This window comes from Chiloscyllium plagiosum, chromosome 24 (assembly GCF_004010195.1).
Source record: "Chiloscyllium plagiosum isolate BGI_BamShark_2017 chromosome 24, ASM401019v2, whole genome shotgun sequence".
Classification (NCBI taxonomy): Eukaryota; Metazoa; Chordata; class Chondrichthyes; order Orectolobiformes; family Hemiscylliidae; genus Chiloscyllium; species Chiloscyllium plagiosum.
This window is the reverse complement of record NC_057733.1, coordinates 29,845,925-29,873,697: the sequence shown is the minus strand read 5'-3', so window position 1 is coordinate 29,873,697 and position 27,773 is coordinate 29,845,925. Positions and strand designations below refer to the sequence as shown.

Below are 27,773 nucleotides of genomic sequence, written 5' to 3'. Positions count from 1 at the left end.
AATATTGGTTTATGAAAGCCTAAGTGAAACTGAACAAATTTATTGGAACTCTTTGAGGATGTAACAGAATTTGTTGATGATAGTGATATGACAAAGTTACACACCTTGACTTCCATAAGCAACTTGTGGTTAATATAAACAGTCTTAGGATAAAAAAGTATATTGGATAGTAAATAAGAATGAAAAGATATGGATTAACGGTAGTTTCTATTGGGCATCCATGTTTTGAATTGTATCTTAGGCCACAGGGTTTTGTTACTTATAATACATATAAATGATCGTGGTGAGAAATTATTATTTAAAACCTTTACAAATAATAACACATCACACAGGAAAGCATGATGTTTGGAGGAAAGATAATAGTTTGTATAGGCTGAGAAACAGGAACAGGCAATGGTGCAGTGGTAGTTTCACTGGAATATTAACCTACAGACTCAGGCTAGAGTCTTATACAGATCAATTTGAGTGCCAGCTCATGGAATTTTGATTAAATTAATTAGTTTAGAGCTAAAAGCACATTTCAGGATTTTTTTCTAATAAACTATAATTTATTGCCATTAAAAAAAATGTGGTTCACTCATGCTCTTTAGAAAGTCTGCTGGCCTTACCTGTTCTGAACTATTTGTGTCCATCACTCCAGCAATCTGTTGACTCTAAACTGCCTTCTTCAATAGCTTATGAAATCATTTACGAGTCGAGAGTGTGTGGTGCTGGAAAAACACAGCAGATCATGCAGCATCGGAGGAGCAGGAGAATCAATGTTTTGGTCCTTTGTGATGAAGGGCTCCTGCCCAAAAAGTCAATTCTCCTGCTCCTCAGATTCTGCACAACCTGCTGTGCTTTTCCAGCACCACACACTCTTGACTCTGATCTCCAGCATCTGCAGTCCTCACTTTTCCTATGAAATCATTTAGTCCAAGGGCAATTAGGAATGGGCACAAATGCCAGCCTTGCTTGCAATGCCAACATATCCAAAGCAAAGAGCTTCAAATAATGTTGTGAACTGTTGGCTGTATTGCTGGAAAATGGAAAATATATTTACAGGTGAGTCAATACAGAGGAATACTGGAATTAGGACCAGGAGTAGGCAATTCAATCCTTTGATCCCACCCTGCTGTTTAACATGATCATGACTGATCTTATCCTGGTCTTAACTCCACTTTCCTGCCTGCTATCCATATCTATTTGCTCTTGAAGCTGTTGATTGATTCTGCCTCCTTTGCACTCTGGGACAGTGAGTTACACAGATTCACAACCCTCTGAGAGAAGTAGTTACCTCTCATCTCAGTTTTGAACCGACCTCCTCTCACTCTATACCAACAACCTCTTGTTCGTGGCTGTTCCTCAAGGGGAAGCATCTGTTCAGCATCCACCTTATCAATCCCCTTTAGCATTTTATATACCTCAGTCAGATCCCGCCTCCCCAACCTTGCCATTCTTCTGAACTCCACGAGTACAATCCCAAGCAATTCAAAAGTTCCTTGTATCACAGCCCTTTTATTCCTGGAACCAATCTGGTGAACCTCCTCTGAACTGCCTCCACTGCCACCATATCCTTCCACAAGTAAGGAGAGCAAAACTAGACATATTACTCCAGGTTTGGTCTCACCAGCACCTTATATGATTGCAACATCACTTCTATACTTTTATAATCCAGCCCTTTTGCAATAAATATCAGGTTTCATTTGCCTTTCTTACTCTTTGCTGCACTTGCATACCCACCATATGCCATTCATGCACAAAGACATCAAGATCCCTCTGCACTGACACACTTTGAATCTGCTTTAAATAATAATTTGACCTTCCATTTTTCAGGCCAAAATGGACAACCCTCACACTTATCCACATTAAACTCTACCTACCAGATTCTGTCCCATTCTCCTATCAATATCCAGCTGTAAACTCTTCATCTCCTCATCACTGCCTGCTTTCCAATCTATTTTCGTGCCATCCGTAACATTTGCAGTGTTGCACTCCACCTCTGGTTGAAGATCATTTATGAGGACTGGAAACAGTTGAGGTCTGAATACTGAACCTTGTAGACTTCTACTAGTTACAGTTCACCATCCAGAGAAGGACCCATTTATCCCAACACTTTCCTTTCTGTCAGTCAGCTAATCCTCTATCTAAACCAATATTCTACTCTTAACCCCTTGGGATCGAACCTTCTCAATCAGTCTTTTATGTGGCACTTTGTCAAATGTCTTCTGGGATTCTAGATATATCACACCCACTGTATCCCCATTATCTACCTTGCTGGTTACATTCTCAAAGAATTCCAGCAAGTTTGTCAAGCATAACTTGACATTCATGGAACTGTGCTGACACTAGTGAATATAGTTATGTTTTACCTAGTGTTCAGATACCTCCTCCTTTATGACTGACTCCAGCAACGTCCCCACTTCAGAGGTCAAACTAACTGATCTACAGTTTCCTACTTTTTGGCCTATGTTCTTTTTTGAATAAGGGTGTCACATTAGTGTCTTTCTATTTTGGTACCTTTCCAGGATCCAGGGAAATTTGGAATATCATAACTGATGCATCCACTATCTCTGCTGCCACCTCCTTTAATTTTCTGGAGAGCAGGCCCTCAGGCCCCGGGATCTTATCTGCCTTTAATCCCACCAGTTTGTTTCACAGTGTGAATTAATGGAACAAAATCAAGGCCAAATATTTGAGTAGCAAGTAGCAGTTACGAATGAAATACTGGAAAGTACAAGTTAATTAAAACAAGGAAGATTATTGGAGTTTGACTGACAATGCATAAAATACATGGGGAATGTGGAATGAGGGATGCCAAAATGGTTACGATCTTATAAAAATATTCAGGAACAATGGAAAAGGTATATAAGGCTAACAAAAGGTTTCCTGTTATATTTGATTATCAATTATGTTACAGATGTTTGATAAATATAATATGAATCATGACATAAACAAAGAACATAAGAACTGGGTTTTTTTCATTCACTGGATCTGAGCATCACCGGCCAGGTCAGAATGTATTACCCACTGGGAATTAAATATCCAGGGGTACTGGACTATTCGGAAGGACAGAAAGAAATGCAAGGGAGGTGGTGCAGCTGTGATATTCAAGGACAACATCAGTGTGGTGCTGAAAGATCATATAAGTTCTATGGAGCATGAGGTCAAATCGATTTGGGTGGAAATTAGGAATTCCAAGAAGAAAAAGTCATTGATAGGTGTAGCCTATAGGCCACCAAATAATAACATCACATTGGGCGGGCAGTAAACAAGGAAATAACTAATGCCTGCAAAATGGTAGGGCATTCTAACCTGCACGTAGATTGGTAAAACTAGTTAGGTCAGGGCAGCTTTGAGGAGTGAATCTGTGATAGTTTTCTTGAACAGTATGTAACGGAACCAACGTGGAAGCAAGCTATTCAAGAACTGGTCGCATGTAATGAGACAGGAATAATAGTCAGGAATCGTCTTGGAAGGAGTGATCACAGTATGGTTGAATTTAAAACACAGCTGGATAGTGTGAAGATAAATTCCACTAGTAGGGTCCTGTGCTTGAATAAGGGGGGCTATGATAGAATGAGGGAGCACCTGGCTAAAGTGACTGGAAACAGAGACTTTATAGTGCAACAGTTGACGAGCAGTGGAGGATCTTCAAAGGCATTTTTCAAAGTGCTCAGCAAAAGTGTATTCTGGTGAGAAGGAAAGACTGTAAGAGGAGGGATAATCTGTCATGGGTGTCTGAGGAAATGAGGAAATGAGGAAGGCTATCAAAGTGAAAGACAAGGCATACTAAGTGGCCATAAACAGCAGGGATTTAGATGATTGGGAAAACTTTAAAGCTCAATAGAAAGCCACAAAAAGAGTTATAAAAATAAGTTAGATAGAGTATGAGAAAAAAAACTATCACAGAATATAAAGACAGATCGCAAAAGTTTCTATAAATATGTAAAATGCAGAAGAGTGACGAAAGTAAATGTTGGTTCTTCAGAGGATGAGAAGGGGCAATTAGTTATGGGATATGACAAAATGGCTGAGGCATTGAACAGGTACTTTGCAACGGTCTTCACAGTGGAGGATACTAATAACACGCCTGTAAGTGACAAAGAGACGCAGGTTGATGAGGACCTGGAAACAATTATTATTATGGATGAGTTAGTGCTGGGTAAGCTAATGCAGCTAAGGATAGGTAAGTCTCCTGGCCTTGATGGAAAGCATCTCAGGGTACTAAAAGAGATGGCGGGAAAAATAGCAGGTGAACTGACGGTAACTTTCCAAAATGCACTGGACTCTGGGGCAGTCCCAGCAAATTGGAAAACAGCAAATGTGACACCACTGTTTAAAAAGAGAGGTAGAAAAAAGATGGGGAATTATAGACTAGTGAGCTCAACCTCTGTTAGGGGGAAGATGCTTGAGTCTATTATCAAGGAAGAAATAGTGGCGCATCTCGAAATAAATTGTCCCACTGTACAGACGCAGCATGGGTTCACGAAGGGCAGGTTATGCTTCACAAATAGTCATAGAGCCATAGAGATGTACAGCATGGAAACAGACCCTTCGGTCCAACCCATCCATGCCGAAGAGAAAAGACTTTGTCTATTTATCCTATCCATGCCCCTCATAATTTTGTAAACCTCTATAAGGTCACCCCTCAGCCTCCGACTTCAAGCAAGGTGCACAACGGGGACCTTGTGGTGTATCGAGATTTCCAAAAGGCCTTTGATAAGCTGCCGCACATGAGGCTGCTACATAAGATAAGGATGCGGAGTGTTGGGGTAGAGTATTAGTGTAGATAGAGGATTGGTTGACTGACGGGAAGCAAAGAGTGGGGATAAATGAATGCTATTCTGGATGGCAATCAGTGACTGGTGGTGTGCCTCAGGGATCAGTGTGGGATCACAATTATTTATAATTTATATAGATGTTTTGTAGTTGGGGACCATGAGTACGGTGTCAGAATTTGCTGATGACACTTAGATGAGTGGCAGAGCAAAGTGTGCAGAGGACTGTGAAACTTTACAAAGGAACATGGATACATTGAGTGAGTGGGCATAGGTCTGGCAGATGGAATACAATGTTAGTAAATGAGAAGTTATACATTTTGGTAGGAGTAACAGCAAAATAGATAATTACTTGAATGGTAAAGTGTTGCAGCATGCTGATTTGCAGAGGGACCTGGATGTCCTTGTGCATGGATCGCAGAAGTTTGGTCTGCAGGTACAACAAGTAATTAGGAAGGCAAATGGAATTTTGCCCTTCATTGCTAAAGGAGTTGAGTTTAAAAGCAGAGGGGTAATGTTACAGCTATACAAGGTGCTGGTGAGGCCACACTGGAGTACTGTGTGCCAGTTTGGCCTCCTTACTTGAGAAACTTTGTACTGGGACTGGAGGAAGTGCAGAGGAGGTTCACAAGGTTGATTTTCGGAGTTGAGGAGGTTGGCTTATGAGGAGAGACTGAGTAGACTGGAATTATATTCATTGGGATTCAGAAGGATGAGGGTGGATCTTATATAAACATATAAAATTATGAAGGGAATTGATAAAATAGAAATAGATAGGATGTTTCCACTGATGGGTGAGCCTAGGATAAGAGGGCACGGCCTCAAGATTAGAGGAAGCAGGTTTAGAACTGAACTGAGAAGGAACTTCTTCACCCAGATGGTTGTTAATGTATGGAATTCCTTGCCCAGGGAAGTAGTTGACGCTACTTCAGTATTTGCTTTTAAAGCTCAGGTTGATACTTTTTTGAAAATGAAAGGAATTAAGGGATATGATGAAAGCTGAGTCCATAAAAAGATTGGCCATGATCTTATTGAGTGGTGACGTAGGCCTGAAGGGCCGAAAGACCTACCCCTGCTCCTCGTTCTTATGTTCTTACCCATTTCTAATTGCCCAGAGGACAGTTAAATGTCAACCACATTGCTGTGGGTTTGGAATCACATGTAGGCCAGACCATGTAAGGATTGCAGTTTCCTTCCTTAAAAGACATTAGTGAACCAGATGTCTTTTTTTCCCCTAAACAATCAGCAATGGTTTCATGGTTATCATTAGACTCCTATTATTTAATGAATTCAAATTCCATCATCTGCCATGGATTTGATCCTAGGTTCCCAGAACATTACTAGGACCTCAGATTAATAGCTTAGTGATAATAACATTCGGCCAATAACTCCCTTAAGAGCAGAAGTAGGCCATTTGGCTCCTCAAGGCAGTCCTGCCATTCAACGAGATCATGGGTGCTCTGTCCCAGGCCTTAACACCTCTTCCATGCCAAATTATAACAACCCTCAACTTCCCAATCCTTCAAAATTCTATCTACTTCATGTTCAATTTTCTTTTAGTGATAAGGCCTAGACAACAATCTGGAGTACAGAATTCCAGACACTCATTACCTTCTAAGAGAAGAAATTCCTTTGCACCTCAGTTTTATATGAGTGTTCCCTTATTCTGTAACTATCTCCCCTGTTTTGAGATTCCTCCACTCATGGCAAAATCTTGTCAACATTTATCCTATCAAGTCCCCTCAGAATCTTGTATATTTCAATAAGTTCACCTACCATTCTTCAAAACTCTACAGAATAAAGGCTTGGCTGTTCTTGAGAGCCAGGAATCAGCCTCGTGATTTCTCTTTGCATTTCCTTCCAATGCCAGTACATTCTTCCTTAAATACAGGGGTTAAACTTGCACAAGTACTCCAGATGTGGCCTCACCAACACCCTGTTCAGTTGTAACAAGGTATCCTTATTATTAAACTCTAGCCCAGTCACAATAAAGGCAAAATTTCTATTTGCCTTCTCAGTGCTTTACCGGCACGCTAACTTTTTGTGTTTCATATACAAGAACACTCAGATTCATCTGTACTGCATCTTTTGGAGTTTTTCTCTACTTAAGTAATAAGCTACTTATTGATTCTTCCAATCAAAGTGTATGATCTCACTCTTTCCTATACTAAACTCCATCTGCCAAGTTGTTTTCCACCCACTCAATCCATCTATATTCCATCGAAAAGTCCTTATTTCCTCACACAACATGTTCTCCCATCTATTTTTATGTCATCAGCCCTAATCCAAGTCATTAATAAAGATGCTAAATAATTGAAACTCAACGATTCATCCTTATTGTATTCCAATAATTAAATATTTTCAACCTGAAAAATACTTACTAATTGTGATTGTGGATTGATTAACATGTAGAAGATAGACAATCTATGCTGGTATTACTCCCACTACCTTCTGCTTCTAGCTCAGAAAATAACCTTTTATGTGACATCTTTTTAAATGCATTTAGGAAACCTAAATACACTACATCCACTGGTTCCCCTTTGTCAACTCTGCTTTTTATATTCTGAAAGACCTCTTGCAAATTTGTCAAACATGACACCCCTTTCAAAACATGATTGCATTAAGCTTTTCTAAATGTCCTGCTATTTCTTCTGTAATAATGGACTGTAGCATTTTCCCAATGACAAATGTTAGGCTAACCAGCCGTGAGTTTCCTGCTTCCTGTCTGCCTCTCTTCTTGAACAGAGGCATATTTGCAATTTTCCAATCCTTCCCAGAATCCTGAGTGTTCTGGAATATGTTGATTGCACCTCTGCTGCCTCTACAGCCACTTCCTTTGAAACTCTTGGGTGCAGCTCATCAGGTCCTAGTGACTTGTCTGCTTTCAGTCCCATTAGTTTATCAGATATTTTACTCCTCATTATGTATATTACTACTAGACCTTTACTCCTACTAAAATCTCGCTTATCTGTCATTTTGAGAATGTTTGAAGTGTCCTCCACCATAAAGACAAGTAAAATGTTAGCTTGAATTACCTGATATTTTCTGTTCCTCATTGTTAATTAGACAGTTGCATCTTCCAAGGGTCCCACTACTTTAATTCTTTTTATAAACCAGTATATCTTCTTGCTGTTTATTTTTATCTTTCTTGCCAATTTACTTTCATAATCAACTTATTCCCTCTCTATTAGCTTTTTAGTCCTAAAAGGAACCCAACCCTCAGGTCTACCATTAGTTTTCCTCACTTTCTGTGTCTTAATTTTTGATTGAATATTCTCCGTGACCACCTTTCTTAACCCTGGGAGGTTCATCCTTCTCATCAAGTCCTTCTTTTTGGCTGGAATAAATTTCTTCGGAGTGTTATTGAATATTTGATGAAAGGTCTGCCACGACTGATTCACTCACTTTGCCGGTGCACCATAGAAAACTCTTCCATCTTATTGTTGTAATTGCCCCTTTTAAAATTGAGGACACTTTTTTGAGATCCAAGTAGGTCTCCTTGAAATTTAATTCGAAATTCTACTGTCTTATTATTGCTCTCCACAGTAGGATCTTTAACTGTGAGATCATTTAGTGGTCCTACGTCATTACACATTACAAAATCTAAAATAGCTTGTTCCTGTATAGTTTCTGCAAAATACTGCTCTCAGAAACAAACCCTGATGTACTCTACAGTTTGTCTTCCATGTTACCCTTGCCTATTTGATTTGTCCAGTCAATATGCAGACTAAAATCATGCATGACATTGCCCTTTTTACACATGTCTATTATTTCCTAATTTATACTTTGTCTTACTGTGAGGCAACTATTCAGGGACATTTAGACAACTCTCACCATGACATTCTTCCTTTGCTGTACCCTATTTCCATTCAAATTAATTCCACATCATCATCTATTGCTTCAACAACATTGATATTTTTATTTATTAACAAATACCCACTTTCTTTTCTTTGTGCCTATAATTCCAGAAGGTCAAATACCCTTGAATGTTGAGTTCCTCGTCTTGGTCATCCTGCAACTACATCTTCACTGCAGGTTTCAAGTCAAATTCATTCTTTTCTATTTTTTCCTTCAACTCATCTACCTTGTTACAAATGCTGCAAGCATTCAGATAAAGAGCCTTAAACTTTGACATTTTAACCATTATTACTTTGGTTCTAATTTTTACTGCACCCTTCTGCATTAATTTTCTACCCCTTCTTGTCACACTTGGCTCCAAAATTGAACGTGGACCTTGCCAAATGACACAGGTATAAATCATTTCCCAAGCTTCCCACAGAGTTCTGGGGTACACCTGATCAGGTCCTGGGAAGTCATCGGCTTTAAGCATTTCAAGACATCCAGCACTTCCTCCTCTGTAATATGGACATTTTTCAAGATTTCACCATCTATTTCCCCACATTCTATATCTTCCATATCCTTATTCATAGTAAACACTGAAGCAAAATACTTGTTTAGTATCTCCCCCATCTCCTGTGGCTCCACACATAGGAATGGTCAGTTAAATTTAAACCAGAAAATCCAAATGTGTGGCCTGAATTATTTTCTAGGTTAGGGTATTGACAGAGCTAACAAGCTCGTGATTGGATTGAATAAGTTTGAATAAGAGGAATATGGGCCAAGTGCTGGCAAATAGGATGAGATTAGATTAGGATACCTGGTCGGCATGGCCAAGTTGGACTGAAGTGTCTGTTTCTGTGCTGTACATCTCTAAGACTAATAATAAATGTTATATCGAAACAAAATACTGTGAATGTTGTAAATCTGAAACAAACATAGAAATTTCTGGAGAAACTCACCAGATCTGGCACCATCTATGGAGAGAGAAGAAGAGTTAATGTTTCAAGTCTGGTATGACTCAATTCTGAAGATCAGAGTCAAGCGTGTGGTGCTGGAAAAGCACAGCAGGTCAGGCAGCATCTGAGGAGCAGAAAAATCGATGTTTCTGGCAAAAGCCGTTCATCAGAACAGGCTTTTGCCCAAAATGTTGATTTTCCTGCTCCTCAGATGCTGCCTGACCTGCTGTGCTTTTCCAGCAGCACACTCTCAACTCATCTGCAGTATTCACTTTCGCCTCAATTCTGAAGATGTCAGACCAGACTGAAAACAATGTAAATAGCATGTTCAGACAGGAACTTAAAAAAAAAGAAAAAAATTGAAAACAACTGTGTGATGTTATGGAGAGGTTTAATTTCAAAATTACTATAAATGAAGGATTGTATTTGCTCCATCCCTACATAAAATATATCTAACAAAATCACCAAAAAAAAAGATACTGATGTTATTTAGTGGTAGCAGTCCTGATCAATATATTCAAATGCTATTGCTTGTCAGTGGTACAATTTTCATCTAATTGGGAACCCAGTTTTGGTTAGTATTAGTGAGACATTGGTATCAGTTACCTAACAGTTAGTCAGAACTTAGATAATCAAGACATTATTTTTATAACATCATGAAGGGAATGAGAGGAACCAACAATCTCACTTTGTTGTTATTTTTAACTTAAAGCTGTTAGCTACATTGTTGACATTGATGTTTGACTTATTTTAATGGAATGTTTTGGTCATCAGTGGTCTTAGTCCTGCCTATCTAAACCAGGCCACTTACTATTACCAGACAGGTCAAAATCCCATGAAAGCAATGTCTTGAAATCAGCAAATCCGACGTTCATATTACACTACACAAGATGTGACTGCAGGAGTGATCTTAACAAAATATGTCATGCATACTGGAACTATGTGGGTTGGTTAGTTTGGTAACTTCATGTTTTTAAAAATCAGAATTGTTGAGTAATCTGCAATGCAATTTAAATATAGAAGGAATATTCATTGACAACCTCCATTCCTTTTTCAAGTGTCAGCTTAAAGGAAAAGATTCCACTACCTGTAAACTGAATGTTTAACAAGTAATGCTGATTGTGGTATTTACCATTTGAACATCAAACCTCAGTTCCTACTGTTGTCTGGTAAATCATATGCTTGTTTAAAACCTAAAAATAATGACCCAGTGCCAGAAATAATCTTTTGAATATTGTAATGGTGTTAGACATAATAGTGAATGTATTAATGAATACACATAAGTCTGGATTAAACCACTATTTGAACCAACACTTTTAAAATAATGGTCCAGCACTATACAAGTTCTGAGGCAGTAAGAGTCAACTGCATTCTGTAGATAAGAATCATGTGTCAGAGAGGGATGCATTTTCCTCAGACACTTTGATGGCCAGTAGGATTTACTTTACAGCAATCAGATAACTTTTATGTTGACATTTCTTGATGCCAGTTCACAAATTCATTGAATTATTTTCACGATTTATTTTGGTAAGATTTGAACTCACAACCCCGAGGTTTCTAGTGAAGTCCCATAACTATTAACTCAGCATACCGATTGAATTCTATGTTGAGCTGTCCAGCACAGCTATTCTCTGTGAGGATGTGATGAGCAGATCTAAGATGTTCTTTTTGCCACAGGTAGAGAAGGAAATGTTTGATGGATAAAGAACTTGCATTACTCTTGCTTGCCTCACAGTGGTTGATGGCCAGAGTGTTTTTTTTTGACAGTGGCATAAGAACAGGTCACTCAGCAATCTCTCAGCTTATGGATGAAAGGAAGCAGAAGTAAAGACTTTTAAAAAGTTTTCCAAGTTGTGAAACTCTGATATTAAAAGTTTCAGGAGAAATGGAAAATGTATCCCATTAAAACCAAATAAAGTAACAGATTTGTGTTCTGGTGCAATGCTGCCCTTCAGAATATTCAAGGTTGACTTACTTACAAACAAGGATGTCTGGCTTATAAACAATAAATTTTGAAAGGCCTTGATCTCAACTTAATACAAGATAAAACCTGACTTTAAAAAAATGGTTACAGCTACTGTTGGTTCATGATATTGCTGAAGTAACAGTATCTTTAGCCTTCAACTGAGGAAGACTGAGAAAATATAATCAATAATTAAATTGTATTCTGTTTGATTTGTATTCCAATTCTGTATTAGGCTTCAGGCCAACATCATTATGGGGGCTGGAGAGAGTGGTCTCTATCACTGAGAGCTCTCGTTCAAAGATTAAATCTGTCAAAAGTGCTATTTATTTTGCAGCTGCACATGTACCTTTTGCAAATTATAATTGATGCACATTAATTGTTTAAGCATAAATGCAACAGTTTTTAAAATTGATTATTGGCTATTAAAATTAAAACAATGCTTGCTTAAAGAATTAGCCTGGGGTTGCAAAACAGGAGTTTCATTCAAAGCTGGTGCAGCACACCAGCATAGGTGTTGATTCTCCAATCCACTGTATCTTCCTCCATGGAAGAGGATTACATTTCTGATCTTAGCTGAGCCATCAAGGAGAGGTACTGAGCAAAAACCAGACAGTTCCCCACAGGCAGGAAACAGAATCAGAGCATGAGTCATTCAAAGCTTTTCTCATGTAGCTTCTCCCAGTTGGGTCAAAGACTGTATTGCCAGGAGGCTGCAAACAAACCCTTCACAGCTGGATAAAGGGATATGGATGATGGGAGGCTGACAGTAAAGCAGAGAAAATAATACAATAAGAAGACTAAAAATCCCGAGCTAGGGATGTTTGTTGCTTTTGTTGCAAACAAGAGTTGCACATTGAATTGGTAATTTAGTGCTACCTGGATTGTGGAAGGGACCTTGATAACTATGGGTTGAGAAATCACATTCAATTCAAACCATTCCATATGAATTGATTGCATTCCCTGTGGAACCAAAATGTATAAACAAGGGAAGAACTATTCATCTGACAATAGTATTTGCTCATATTTTAACACAATCACAGTGCTTCTGAGTTATTCTGGTTTTAGAACCCACCAAAATCCAAATTTCCTACCTCATTTGTGTTACTGCCAAGCTGCATTAGTTAAAGCCCCAGTTGTTTCATTAATAAGACCATAATACCATTAGACATAGGAGTAGAAATTAAGCCATTCAGCCCATTGGGTCTGCTCCAGTAATGACTGATAAGTTTCTCAATCCTATTGTCCTGCCTTCTCCCTGTAGCCCTTGATCCTCTTGATAGTCAAGAACAAATCTATCTCACTCTTGAATACACTCGGTGACCCAGCCTCCACCGCCTTCTGTGGCAGTGAATTCCAGAGATTCACCACTCTCTGGCTGAAGAAGTTTCTCCTTATCTCTGTTCAAAAAGGTCTTCCCTTTACTCTAAGGCTGTGCCCTCGGATCCTAGTCTCTCTCTGACCAATGGAAACATCTTCCCAACGTTTATCCTGTACAGGCCATTCAATATTCTTTATGTCTCAATTAGATTCCCCTCATCCTTCTAAACTCCACTGAGTATAGACCCAGAGTCCTCAAACGTTCCTCATATGTTAAGATTTTCATTCCTGGGACCATTCTCACAAACCTCCTCTGAACACACTCCAGGGTAAGTACATCCTTCTTGAGACATGGGGCCCAAAACTGCACACAATACTCCGAATGTGGTTTGACCAGAGCCTTATATAACCTCAGAAGTACATCCCTATTTTTATATTCAAGTCCTCTAAAAATAAATGCTAGCATTGCATTTGCCTTCCTAACTATTGACTCAACCTGCAAGTTTACCTTGAGAGAATCCTAAACTAGAACTCCCAGTCTCTTCAGATTTCTGAATTTTCTCCCTATTTAGAAAATAGCCCATGCCTCTATTCTTCCCATCAAAATGCATAATCGCACACTTTCCCACATTGTAACCATCTGCCACTTCTTTGTCCACTCTCCTAACCTGTCCAAATCCTTCTGCAACCTCCCCATCTCCTCAATGCTACCTTTCCTTCTACCTATCTTTGTATCGTCTGCAAAGTTAGCCAGAATGCCCTCCATCTCTTCATCTAGATTGTTAATGCATAAAGTGAAAAGTTGTGGTCCCAGCACTGAGCCTTGCGGAACATCACTTGTCACCGGCTGCCATCCTGAGAAAGACTCTTTTATCCCCACTCTCTGCTTTCTGCCAGACAGCCAAGCTTCTGCATGCTAGCACCTTCCCTCTGACGCCATGGGCCCTTATCTTATTCAGTAGCCTTCTGTGTGGCACCTTGTCAAAGGTCTTCTTCAAGTCCAGGTAGATAACATCCATTGGCTCTCCTTGGTCTAACCTACTTTCTCAGAGAATTCTAGCAGATTTGTCAGGCATGTCCTCCCCTTGATGAAACCAAGTTGACTGTCCTATTTTACTGTATACTTCCAAGTATTCAGAAATTTCATCCTTCACAATGGATTCCAGAATCTTACCCATGACTGACGTTAAGCTAATCAGTCTGTAATTTTCCAACTTTTGCCTACTCCTTTTGTAAACAGTGGTGTCTTGTTAGTGGGGGGGAGCAGTTTCCAGTCCTCTGGGACCCTCGCTGACTCTAGCTATTCTTGAAAGATCACCATTAATGCCTCCGCTATCTCTTCAGCTATCTCTGAGGTGTAGTCCATCTGGTCCAGGTGACTTATCCACCTTCAGGCCATTCAGTTTTTCTGGCACTGCCTTATCCCAACCCTCAAGATGCAGTGAATAATTTGGTGCACTTTCATTTATAACAAAACTAAGTGTTTACAATGGCATATAATCACAGAATCCCCAGTGTGTAGAAGTAGGACAGTTATCCCAGCAAGTCCACACTGTCCCTCCAAAGAGCATTCCACCCAGACCCACCTCCTCACCTATCCCTGTATCTCTCATGGCTAATCCACCAAATATGCACAGCCCTGGACACTATGGGCAATTTAGCATGGCCAATCTACTTAAACTACACATCTCTGGACTATGGGAGAAATCTGGATACCCGAAGGAAACCCACACTGACACAAGGAGAATGTGCAAGCTCCACACAGTCACCTGAGGCTGAAATTGAACCCAGGTCCCTGATGCTGTAAGGCAACAGCGCTAACCACTGAGCCACCATGCTACCCATAATGAATATGTATTATCTAGGCTTCATTGTCTAATTCAATTCATGCTTTCACTTGACATTGGAAAAGGACAATCATAAGGTTTGGATACTGTAATTGAGGTCTAACATTCAGAGTTTCATTTAGCTTTCTTGGACAAAACATATTGGATAGCGCTGATCTTAGTGTTGGGTTCACAAACCTCCAAGGATTAGCACGATAAAGATACACCCTCAACAGCTCCCTGCCAATATATTGTTCAAAGCAAATCAAAGTTATCGGCCACTTCTGCATTGCCAAAGGTCTACATAGATCTTCCTTACCTCCCTTAAGCTTAATTAACTAAACTAATCAACATAGGAAGTCTAATGAATATTTTAATACTGAACTGTCGTGATAGATGGATTCACACACCATCAATTGATCACCTTGTAGCCTAGAATAACTGCAAAAAATAGTGATGAAACAATAATTTTACAATCATTTTTATTACAAATTCCTTTCATTTCTGTAACTGCATCTACCAGACTCTCATCTTTTCCACACATATTATACTTAATTTCATATTGAGAGCACACAAGCACTTTATCCTTCTCTGGCTACTGGAGAAATTTAGCATGAAATTTTTTAACAGCTGCTAACCTAACCCCAACTAACTATGCCCTAGATTTGTTATGGTCTATCTGTACAACGTTATTAGCAACAAAGCACAATTTTAACTGGTAGAAGGCATCATTAGTATCAGTTGAGAGACATGTTTTCTACTGATTGCCCTACTCCATTATGAGGGACATAGTGAAAGCAAGTTTGCCTGGAATTACTTTAATGTGGGGAATGGGTAAATCCAATTGCTGTCAGCTGTGACACAAACCAAGGAAGAATTTGCAGTGATTTCAACTTGGGAGGGGATAACATTATAACTGTCATTGAAAGCATGGCTACGATTTAATCAGAACTAGAAACTAAATATTATAAAGTTGTAATATCTACAGGAAAGATGAGGAAAAAATTGGAGGAGCAGAAGCACCCTCAGTGATTAAAAATGAAATCATTTCGATAATATGGGATAAAATAAGGAAAGATAAACAGGTAGTGATAACTTTATGGGTAGAGTTAAGAAACAAAAAAAAAAGAGATTCTAGTGGGAGTTATGAATTGGCTCCTTGATAGTGTCTGGGAAATGGTAGATTGTATAAATGCAGAAATTGAACAAATGCTTATTTAAGGAAAGTGGTTTTATTCAAGGTTTTGAACTTCAAATAGGTTAAGATAAGCAAACAGGCACATTGTAGAAAGTGAATCAATTTCCTGAGCATCACCAAGATGGTTTTCTGCAAAAGTCTGCTCAAGAGTCAACAAGGCACCATTCCATATTACACATTGTTAAGAGTAGTAAGTTGGATTTCGTTAACAGCTGAACAGCATGTGAACATTTATCCAATAGCAATCATAATATGATTGAATTCAGAATAGTGCTTTAAAAGGAGAAATATCAAACAGTTATTAAGATTCAAGACTTAGACTGACTTCACCGGGATGAGACAGAGGCTGCCCATAGAGCATAAAGGAAGTCAGTTATTTAAAATGACAAAAGATCAATGCATTCATAAAATATATTAATATAATCCAGAACCATGTATAGCCTGAAGGGAAAGGGCACTTGTTGCCAAAAAAGATAGTATGTACAACTAAAGATAATGTAAAACTAAATGAAAAGTCACACAAAAATGCAAAATGCAGCACAGATCTTATTAAACAGGGAAGTAAAAAGAACACCAAAGAGTAACAAACCCGATGGTAAGAACTACTAAAATGGAGAATGAAACAAAACTTGTAAAAAATGAAAAACAACACAAACTTTTCATTGTATTAAGCAAAAAGAAGATGGTCAGAAGCAAATTGGGCCCTTTATAATTGATAAATGTAATTTTGTCAATGAAAATAAGGAAATAGGGAATGCTCCATAATATCTACAGGAAAGATGAGGAAAACAGTGGAGGAGCAGAAGCACCCTTTTTGATTAAGAATGAAATTATGTTGATGATAAGGAATGAAATAAGGAAAAATAAACAGGTAGTAACGACTTTATGGATAGAATTAAGAAACAAACAAAAAGATTCCAGTGGGAATTATGGAAGAAGAAGTCAGCATGCTTGTATGAAAGGTACAGAAATAATCATGGGTGATTTTACATGTATATGGACTGGATTAATCAAAGTGGCAAGGTTAGCCTCAAAGGAAAGTTCATTCAATGTATAAGAGGCTGTTTCTTGGAGGAATATGCAGAATTAATTATTGATCTCAGAGTAAAGGATGCTGTAAGGGAAGAGTGATTATAGCATGCTAGAATTTCAAATTCAGTTTCAGGGGAGAAACTGGAGTCCCACACTATCATTCTGGAGTGAAACAAAGCTAATTACATTGGCATGTGATCAAATTAGGCCCTAGTGGAATAGCAGGTAAACTGAAAGTTAGGACAGTTGATGAGAAGTGGAAGATGTTTAAGTAGATATTCAATTCATCTGAATTAAAATATATTCCAGAGAGAGAGAAATATTTTAAAAAGTGGGATAAGACATCAATTAGTTAAGCAAAGAAGTTAAAAATAACATTAAGACAAATCCTAAGGCATACAATATTGCAAAGGCCAGTGCCTAGCCAGAAGATTGAGAAATTTTTAATAAACAACAACTAAAAAATGATTAAAACAGCAAAGGAAAATTATGAAAGTAAAGCAGTTAAACTATAAAAATGGAGAGTAAAAGCTTCTGTAAGTGTAAAAAATGGAAGACAGTAGCTCAAGTAAATGTTGGTCCCTTGGAGGATGAGACTGGGGAGTTAACAGTGTGGAATACAGAATTTTTGAAGTCACAAAATTAATATTTTGTTTCAGTTTTCACAGTGGAGGACACGAGTACCATCCCAATAGTAACAAATAATTCAGAGGTTATAGAAAGGGAAGAACCTTAGAACAATCATCATTGCTACAGAAAAAGTACTGAGCCTGAGTCTTGATGAAAAGGGTTCCAAGCATTCTCAGGAAGAACATTGTATTTAAATGGCACAACTTGGCTACTAATAACCTGGTCACTGATTCTGGCAAGTCAGAAGAAAACTTACATTCAAGCAGATAGAAGATGTTAAACAGTAATTGAGGATGCAGGAAAAGATGGTCAGTTTATCAGGGCGGTGTTGGAGTTGGAGTTTTTAAAAATTGTGTTTTCTCGGGGAAAGAGTCTTGGCTGCTGATGACATAACATGAAAATTTGAAAGTTCCTTGCCTGCTTTTGGAAGCCACAGTTAGAAAGCTAAAAGAAGTATCACTACCTTAACCTGAGGGAATTGAAAAGATGACCCTTATTGATGTCTCCAGAAAAGCAACCAAGGAGCCCACGTTTATGCCTGTGAAACAATGGATTGTGAAAACCATTGAGTTATCTGTTTAGTTTTGTTATTTTCTTTTATTTATTGCATAATTTGTTTTTCTGTCTGTCTTTTGTGTGAATGGGGCTGCTAAAAAATGTTTCAGGTTTAAAGCATTAACCTTAATTAGATTACCTGGTTTAATCTTTCTCTGCTATATCATTATATATTTAATAAATTAAGGTTTTTGTTTAATATTAAAATTGGTGTCTGGAATTAATTATTTATAAAATGTGGGATTGTTTATTCAAAACTTAGGAACCTTTGGAGTAGCTATTGAAGATCTTTGAAAGTGAAAATTTCAGTATTTTGTCAATACACAGGTGGAAAGGCTGATTTGGTTTTGCTGTTTATCACTGTGTCGTAACAAGTACTACTGTGTTCGGTTCTTGCTCCCTATCTGTTTAAAATCTATAGTAATGACTTGGGTATGGGGACAGGAGATATGATAGGCAAATTGCAGATGTCACAAAAATAGGGCGGAGTGTAAATTGCAATAGATTAGATGTGTAGGCCAAAATTTGGCAGATAGAGTCAGGCAGCATGGTGGTTCAGTGGTTAGGGACCTGAGTTTGATTCCCACCTTAGGCAACTGTTTGTGTGGCGTTTGCACATTCTCCTCGTGTCTGCCTGGGTTTCCTCCCACATTCCAAAGATGTGCAGGTCAGATAAATTCTCCATGCTAAATTGGCCATATTGTTAGGTGCATTAGTCAGGGGGGAATGGGTCTGGGTGGGTTACTCTTCAGAAGGTCGGTGTGGACTTGTTGGGCCGAAAGGCCTGTTTCAATACTGTACGGAATCTAAAATTGACATGGACAAGTGTGAGGTTATCCATTTCAATTGGAAAAATAGGAAGTCAATTTGTTATTTCAACACTTACTTGAGGAAGGATGTAATTGAATTGAAGGCAGTTCAAAGGAAGCTCACTAAATTGATTTGAGAGGTGAGGGGCCTGTGTTATGAAGAGAGATTGACAATTTTAAGCCTATACTCATTAGAGTCTAGAAGAATGAGAGGAGATCTAATTGAGGTACATAGAATGCGAAAGGGGATTGATTATGTAGACATAGAGAGAATACCCCCTCCTGTGGGGCAATCTAGAAGGAAAAGTAATAATTTTAGGATAAGGGATAGCAGACTTAAAACAGAGATGAGGAGAAATTATTTCTTGAAAGGGGCGATGGATCTATGGAATTTACTGCCCCTGTGTATGATGGCTGCTGGAACATTGTGTAAATTTAAAGAGGAGCTGGATACACTTTTAATGAGCAAATGTTGAAGTGTTATGCAGATTATGCAGGAAAGTGAAGTTGAGGCTGGGGTGAGATCAACCAAGATCACACTGAATGGTGGAGTAGGTTCGAGGAGATGAATTGCCTCCTCCTGCTCTTAGTGATTATGTTCATATGTCAGATATCCTAAGAAAACTAATATTGACCAAATTAACTAAAGAGTGCCAAGCTCACAATGCCATATGGTTTCCATTTCAGGCCTTTGAAGGAAGTGCTTGAATATATTGCAGATGCCCAAACTATAATTTTCTGAAGATCTTTCAATCGAGAAGTTGTTTCTTAAGTTGGAAAATTGCATGTGTCACTTGAAATTTAGCAGAGAAGTGAGAGAAAGAAACTGGAGGATTATAGATATGCGTTATCAGGAAATTTCCAGGATTTGGGCGGCACGGTGGCACAGTGGTTAGCACTGCTGCCTCACAGCGCCAGAGACCTGGGTTCAATTCCCGACTCAGGCGACTGACTGTGTGGAGTTTGCACATTCTCCCCGTGTCTGCGTGGGTTTCCTCCGGGTGCTCCGGTTTCCTCCCACAGTCCAAAGATGTGCGGGTCAGGTGAATTGGCCATGCTAAATTGCCCATAGTGTTAGGTTAAAGGGGTAAATGTAGGGGTATGGGTGGGTTGCGCTTCGGCGGGTCGGTGTGGACTTGTTGGGCTGAAGGGCCTGTTTCCACACTGTAAGTAATCTAATCTAATCTATCATTTAGGATAGTGTGACTGAAGACCTTGAAAATATTCAGCTGATCAGAGAAAGCCAACATAGATTTGCAAAGTGTAGATCATGTATGGTGAATCTGATTGAATTTTTTGAAGAGGTGACAAAAGTTGTGGACAGCAGAATCTTTGTCTGGGCTTCAAAAGGCACTTGATAAAGTCCTTTACAAGAGACCATTAGCTATCGCTGAAGCTCGTATAACTGAAGAATTGATCTGGTTAGGAAATTGGCTGAGTAGCGGGAGATAGTGAACAGGAATAATGGGAAGGTATTCTACTAAGCAGAATGTAACTGGGTGGAGGCCCACAGGATGTGTGTTGGTGCGTTAAGTAATCACCATATTTGTAAGGATTTAGATGAGGGGATAGAAAATCATAATAAAATCTATCAATGACTCAATGATGCTAGTATCGTAAGCAGTGCAGATTTGAGTCTAATATTGCAAAGTAATATTGTTAAATTAAGTGAATAGACAAAACTGTGGCAATAGATTTCAATGCAGGAATTTTTTAGGTTATCGCTTCAAACATAAAATGATAGAACAAGTACTTTTCAAGTGGTGAAAAGTTAGAAACAGTGTATTCCAAAGGGACTTTGGGTTATCCAGATACAAAGATCATTAGAGTGTCATGAATGGGTATAGGAAATAATTAAAATGGCTAAAGGATTGCTGGTTTTTATTTCTAGAGGAACAGAATGTAATTAGAAAGGCATCAAGTTTCACTCATACAAAGCCTTACAGGAGAACAGTCAGTAATAAATGGTTCTGAGTAACAAATTTGAATGAGGGTACATTGGCCTTGGATGGTGTGCAGCCAAGATTTACCAGAATGATATCGAGACTTCTTGCACTAAATTGGAAGGTTTGTGAGAATTTGGAAGAATTTGTAATTGAATCAAAATTTTCAAAATGTTCAGGGAGCACATTGGATGAACAAAGAAAAACTATTTTGCTGGTTGGAGAGTCTCTGGGGAGAGACCAAAGTTTCAAGTCAGGATTTTTAGGAGTATAATGAGGTAAAGCAGCAGAAGAGGAAATTGGTGCAGCTGACCTTATAGTTGTGCATTTCATTTTGCTTCCTGCTGCATGATGCCCAACACAGTGCCAGCACACATTGCTCTGGTCATTGTTCCATAAGAAACTCTGCTACAAGAATGAGACACCAAAGGCTCAGGAGTGAGAATGGAGTGAAAAGAAGGTCATGCAGAGGAGCAGCGAGTGGAAGGTGACAGGAATCTTGAGTGAGATAGGGAGCAGGGTGGTGAGTGACACGGGGAGCAGGGTGGTGAGTGACACGGGAAGCAGGGTGGTGAGTGACACGGGGAGCAGGGTGGTGAGTGAGACAGGGAGCAGGGTGGTGGGTGAGACAGGGAGCAAGGTGGTGAGTGAGACAGGGAGCAGGGTGGTGAGTGTGACGGGGAGCAGGGTGGTGAGTGAGACAGGGAGCAGGATAGTGAGTGAGACAGGGAGCAGGGTGGTGAGTGACATGGGGAGCAGGGTGGTGAGTGAGACGGGAAACAGGGTGGTGAGTGAGACGGGGAACAGGGTGGTGAGTGAGACAGCAAGGGTTGGGAGTGGTGCAGTGTTTGGTCAGCATCCAAAGCATTGTTACTTGTCGTCACTGGCAGAGATGCCACAGGTAATGCAGCTGTACGTGTGGGGTGTGAAATCCCTGCAGTTGGGATAGCAGCTATCATTGCCTACACATAAAGAGGTTTGGAACTCTTTGCAAATGCTGATTGATGGTGAATTGTGAATTTTAAATCTGAGTCAGATTGGTTGTTGTTAACCAAAGGTATGAGGGATATGGAATAGAGGCAAGTATATCCAGGTGGTTAAAGATTTATCGTAATGTCATTGAACTATAGAACAGGCTCAAAGGGAGAAAAACATGTACTGCTGTTTCTGTATTCGATTTCAATCAGTTTACATGCAAGTACTTTCTTTTATTTTACATGTCTTTTATCATGATTCTAATTGTTACAATTTTTGGTTGCTTTTGCATAAACGGAACTACTGCTTAAGTGAGTGGTAAATTATTCAGCTGTCAGACAGCAACAATGCACAAACAGCATTTATATGTGATTTCCTGAATAATGCTGAATATATTTTCCTGCACACCTAAATATGAGTCTGCAGAAAATCTACTTAACTATCTCCGTAATGCAAACACCCTCATTCAGAGTCATGCATTGAGCTGCTCAGGCTAACCTATTCTCAAAGGAATCTTTTGAAACTTTTGAATAAGAATGATATTGAAAAGTGAGACATAGCCCTGAACCCTTTGAGAGAACAAATCGCCCATGGTTAGGTCAAAATAAATGACAGGAGAGATAGAAGATAAAAAAACATGTTTGAAAGACCTGAAATGGATTGCCATTCTTCAAAATCAAAGACATTAAAATATTTTCTCTGGTGTAACAACTGGCCATACATGGTTCTCATTATTAATACTAGTCACGCCAAGATAGTCCGACATGATACAGTGCTGAGATACCTGTGCATCTGATGGGCTCTCTATAGCTGAAATACTACTGCTTCAAAATGCAATGCAGAATAATATATTAAGATCTGCTCATGTGTGTACTTACATGCTTTGTAAATCATACCTGGCTTGCGCATGTTATTTAGATTTTACAATGAAATTGTTTCTTGACATTAGCCGTGTATTTCCTGTATTTGTATGTGATCAGCTGTCCCTAGTTGAGGGAAAATACATTTGTTTGTTTCCTTGATGATGGATTTGCCTGTCTTGTCCCTCTTGTTGTGAGCCACTCAACATCAAACATTCATTTTTCAGCTGGAAGAATGGACATTTTTGGGTGATGCAGCCTCCTTGACCACTGCTAACAATTCAAATGATCTTTTGGAAGGAGGTGTGCTTTTGATGGGGAAACAAGACCAAATCCTCCACTCCATCTAGTGGCTTAATGAAGAACCAGTGAAACTCCCTCCTGAAGTAAGCAATTTCAGGCAGAAGCCTTCCCTCAAATCTCGTGTGGTAACTGTTTGGTTGGCTGTCAAGCTCTCAAAAATCCCACTTGTCAGGCCAGGCCATGTGAGGATAAAGGTTAGCATTTGTAAGGTATCACTTTTGAAAAACAGAGTGTTGGGTGCGTTGTACATACTACATTTCAATTAATGTTACTTCCTTGTAATAATCCCAGACTGTCAATGAACAGCTATCAACAATGCAAGAACTATTTTGGTCAGGGGCAGGTATTAATTGCGTGCAAAAGCTATGTCGCAATTGTAATCAGCAATGTGAAAAAAAATGCACATTCAACAGTGTAAGGCTGAGTTAGTAATGCATACAACCAACAATATACAAAATCTTTTACGCAGTTAATATTCAACATTGTGAAAGAAAATAATGGCATTCAGAATATCTTATCCACATCCAGATTAATAATCAAGAATTTGACAGAATTAACACCAGTAATACTGTGACCAATAAGTTAACTATTATCTTACTTAAAAACCAACATTTTCATATAATTACTATTACATTATGGCCCCAATTTTAACTTAACTAGGCCAGTAAGAACAGGACAGTTTTTAATTCATAAACCCCACTCAAGTTAGCTTCAGTGCTAATTCAGAGATTTTCAAAACAAGAGTTCATTCCGTCTGGTGGATTAGGTTAAAATTACAGGAAATTATGTTAATTTATTGAATAAACAGAAATCCTACACGATAGGCAAACCAATATTGTGACTAATTCTATATTGAATAAATAATAACGATTAACAACGTAGCTAAAGAGGAAATATGTACCACTGAACTGTTATGTAACCATAATAAGAGAGTTTAAACCTGCTGTAAATCTACTGATGCCCCTCCAGTAATATTATCCTCAACTGTTTAAAGCTCCTTTGTCAGCACAACCTAAGATAAAACATGTTGTACACATATGCCTTCCTATGATACCACAAGACTCTGCTCCAGGAAGTAATGAATCAAAACAATAAAGAAGCAGAAAGACTGACTATGGACAGATTTTGAGATGGTGCAACTGTGGAGTTCAACATAAAATGTCTGCTTCTATTTTCATTTAAACCAGCAATTAGATTCACCAATAAACACATGACTACTCCTAAATGCATTGAAGGATTGCATAAACACTTCGGTAGAACACCTTTCCTCTTTAAATATTAGGAATGAGCAATGCAGTCTTGCACAATATGTTGCCGAAAATTGAGTGAGATAAACCATCTTCAGGTCACATGCTTGTAACTTTTGCATGCAAGTTTGTTTTTATAAGGCACATCTATTTTTAGCTTGCTAATAATCCAATTAGTGTCATGTTTACCAGAAGAGTCATGAACTCTGGTCCTGTAGGATATTATAATATTTCAGATAGAAAATAAATTAGCACCTCAACATTCGCGTTGGCACCATCATTAATACATAAAACTAAATAGACCAATAATTTTAAATATCTCTTACCCTATAGATTATTGGAGTCTTATGGTGAAAATGGCATGGATAGCCCCCGTACCAGCACTCAGGATTCTGAAAAATACAATAGAGCAACAATTACTGATGGAGGATTGAAATAAAAGATTTCAAGAAGATTTCATTTATATGGCCACATAGTAAACTGAAGGATAATTTCTTGAAATTATTCCCATCAGTTTGCTGTTTGCAATGTACATTAATTTTAAATAATAAAATCTGGGAAAGTATATTTCATTAAATCAAACAATACAGAAGGAGACCATTTAGCACACCATGTCTTTTCCAATCTTTTGAAAAGCTACCAAATTACTCTAACTCCATTTGTCTTCTACCATAAACAGGCATATTTTTTCTTCAAGTACTTGTCCAATTCCCTTTTGAAAGTTACCAATGAGCCCATTTCCGTCATTCTTTCCACAGCATAACAACTGTATGAAAAAAATACGCCCCCTCTGCTTCTTTTGCCAATTATCGTAAATTAATCTCCTCTGCTGGCTGAAACTCTTCATAATTTTTACCATTTCAATTAACAATCTTGGAGAACAATCCCAGTTTCTCTTATCTCTTCACATCATTGAATCCCTCCTTTTCAGTATTGTTATATTCTTATGGCCTGACATGTTGAGGTTGTATAGGCTGTTGGTGGGGCCTCTTCTGCAATACTGTGTGGAGTTCTGGTTGCTCTGTTATAGGACAGTTATTATTAAATTGAAGAGATTTTAGAAAGGATTTATCAGGATGTCGCCAGCTGTGGAGGGATTAAGATATAAAAATAGGCTGGTGAGACCGGGACTTCTTCACTGGAGTGTAGGAGGTTGAGGTGTGACCTTATTGAGGTTTATAAAATCATGAGGGGCATAGATAAGGTGAATGACAGGGATGGGGAGCGTAGAAAAATAGGGCAGCATATTTTTAAGTTGAGAGGAGAAAGCTTTAAAAAGGACATAAGGGGCAATTGCCTTTACTCAGACAGTGGTTCATGCATGGAATGAACTGTCAAGAAAGTGATGGATGGAGGTACATTTACAATGTTTATAAGACATTTGGATAATTCATGAATAAGAAAAGTTTGGAGGGATATGGGCCAAACACAGGCAGGTGGGACTAGTTTTGTTTGGGAAATTAGCAGGGACTGGTTGAACCGAAAGGTCTGTTTCCATTCTTTATGACTCTATGACTCTTTAATTTGGTGGAATCTGAGATGGCTGATAAATCCAATGCACGATTTGCAGAATTTGCCATACATGGGGAAGATGGGTCTTGAAGTGTTGGGTAGCTGGGTTGTTTGAAGGTATGTGTGTTCCCTCCACTTCAACTGAATGCCTCAACTTCATCTCTACATCATTGCAACAACGTCTGTTGATATATTCTGTGCCTTCATGAATCAGCCTTCTCCATTTTGGTTAGTAACAAGCTATTGTTTCCAGTGTGTCAGCAGGTGTGCTTGATCTCACCGGGGAGTTTTGGAGCATATCCTTGAAGAATTTCTACTGTGTCCCAGAGTCTCTGGCCACCAGTGGGTTCCAAGAAGAGTGGGACAAATAACTGAGGTGATGCTTTGGTATGGAGAGAGCTGTCACCAACCTTTTTGAAATTTTTAAATAAAACTGTTCTTTCCATTGCACCATCATTACGAGGGCTGGAAGAATCCCTTTAAAGAATATCATCTAACTCCATTCGCGGATAGTGAGGGTCCTGAGGCCTTACAGGAGCTTTGGTCTTCCTCAGCCTGCCACCACAGGCTGTTCAACTTCCACCCACTGGTTCTGGAAATTGTCTGCCACCTTTTATTGCAACTAACAAGCTTTTATGAAGCTAAACAACTACCCACTTTGTGGGGCAAGGTGGCCATTCCATCCTCTCACCCACCCCGGGGGAAAAACAGCTAGGAACCAGGTCATGAAACTGAGCCCCCACCAGCCAGTGTTAGTAACTTTGGTCCCTATTCACTCAGCAGGCTCAAGGTTCTACCCTGTGTCCTTATTTACAAAACCATAAATCCCCAATGCTTTATTAACTTAGTCTGCTGTCCCAGTTTCATTTTTACCTCAGTTTAAAAACTTTGTGGTCACATTGTTACCAAGACTTATTATTTCCAGACTTTAAAAAGAACTAAATTCAACTGATCTAAAGTTCATTGAATACTAGTCCAGTCAGAATCACAATGTCACTGTACTCCTTGGACATTTATGAAAATGAAGCATTCCTTTCATTTAACTACATTTTTCGAAGTTCAATTGTCATATTTAGATCAACTTTTATGACATCTGCTGCTGCCCAAAATAACTTGTTCAGAATTTCTATTTTCTATTGAGTGATCTGGTCTCATAAATCTGTACTGCTTAAATTAATGTTCAGATTGCCATAGTTACTTTTTTTACATGGACAACATGCTTTTGTAATAAATTACAAAACACACAATTTATTTAATTTTGTTGATAAACCAGTGAAAGTAAAATGGATAACGAATTATTTATTGACAAATTGGGTAGATTCTCCACTAACCACTTCAAATTTCACTCCAGATTTCTGAATGCATTAATCTTCATTGACAAATCCATGCCCTACCAAGACGTGGTATACTGCTGGATTTGTTACCTTTCAGATGAGCTGGCAATATTAAGACTCTGTCTGCTCTCTCAGGGGAACATAAAGGCTCACTTGATACAATTTGGAAGACAAGAGGCAGTATCCCACTCTTGCCAATGTTTATTTCTCAATTAACATCATTTTGGGGAAAATAAAAGAGATTATCTGGTGTTATGGATGAGGGAGGGATGTTACAATAGTTCTCCTTTTATCACTGCTCAAATGAGCACAAGAATGGGCTTTGGGAAAAATGTGCTTTAACTCTGAGTATTTAACTTTCAAGAAGCATGATAAGATGGGTCTTCTAAACTTTAAAAAATATTTATTACAAGATTCCATGGTTTAAAACAGAAGAACTTTAACTGGATGAGATCAAACAAAGCAAACACTAAACACTGGCTTCGATAACATCCTAGACACTTGCATCCAGAATCAACAGTAATTACACATGAATTGACAACTCACTCAGCAGTGTATTGATAATTAAACTTGGTCATATTGTTCTGCACAAACGAACCCCAACACCAAGGATATATTTCCTTCCCCTCCCCTATCAGCATTCCGTAAAGACCACTCCCTCCGTGACTCCCTCGTCAGATCCACACCCCCCACCAACCCAACCTCCACCC

The 27,773-nt window shown here is 38.8% G+C and overlaps 1 protein-coding gene across 14 annotated transcripts in view; it reads right to left on the bottom strand.

Moving 5' to 3' along the window:
* The window catches only part of rbfox3a (RNA binding fox-1 homolog 3a), a 1,786,123-nt gene that overhangs the window by 937,487 nt on the left and 820,863 nt on the right, over positions 1-27,773 (bottom strand). For all 14 annotated transcript variants that reach the window (XR_006315228.1, XM_043714674.1, XM_043714673.1 and 11 more), the window contains exon 2: positions 24,544-24,609. Coding sequence is in view for 13 of the 14 variants with exons in the window: in XM_043714674.1 (XP_043570609.1) it covers positions 24,544-24,609 (66 nt within the window). In the remaining variant the exon portion in view is untranslated. The remainder of the gene's footprint in view (positions 1-24,543; positions 24,610-27,773) is intronic.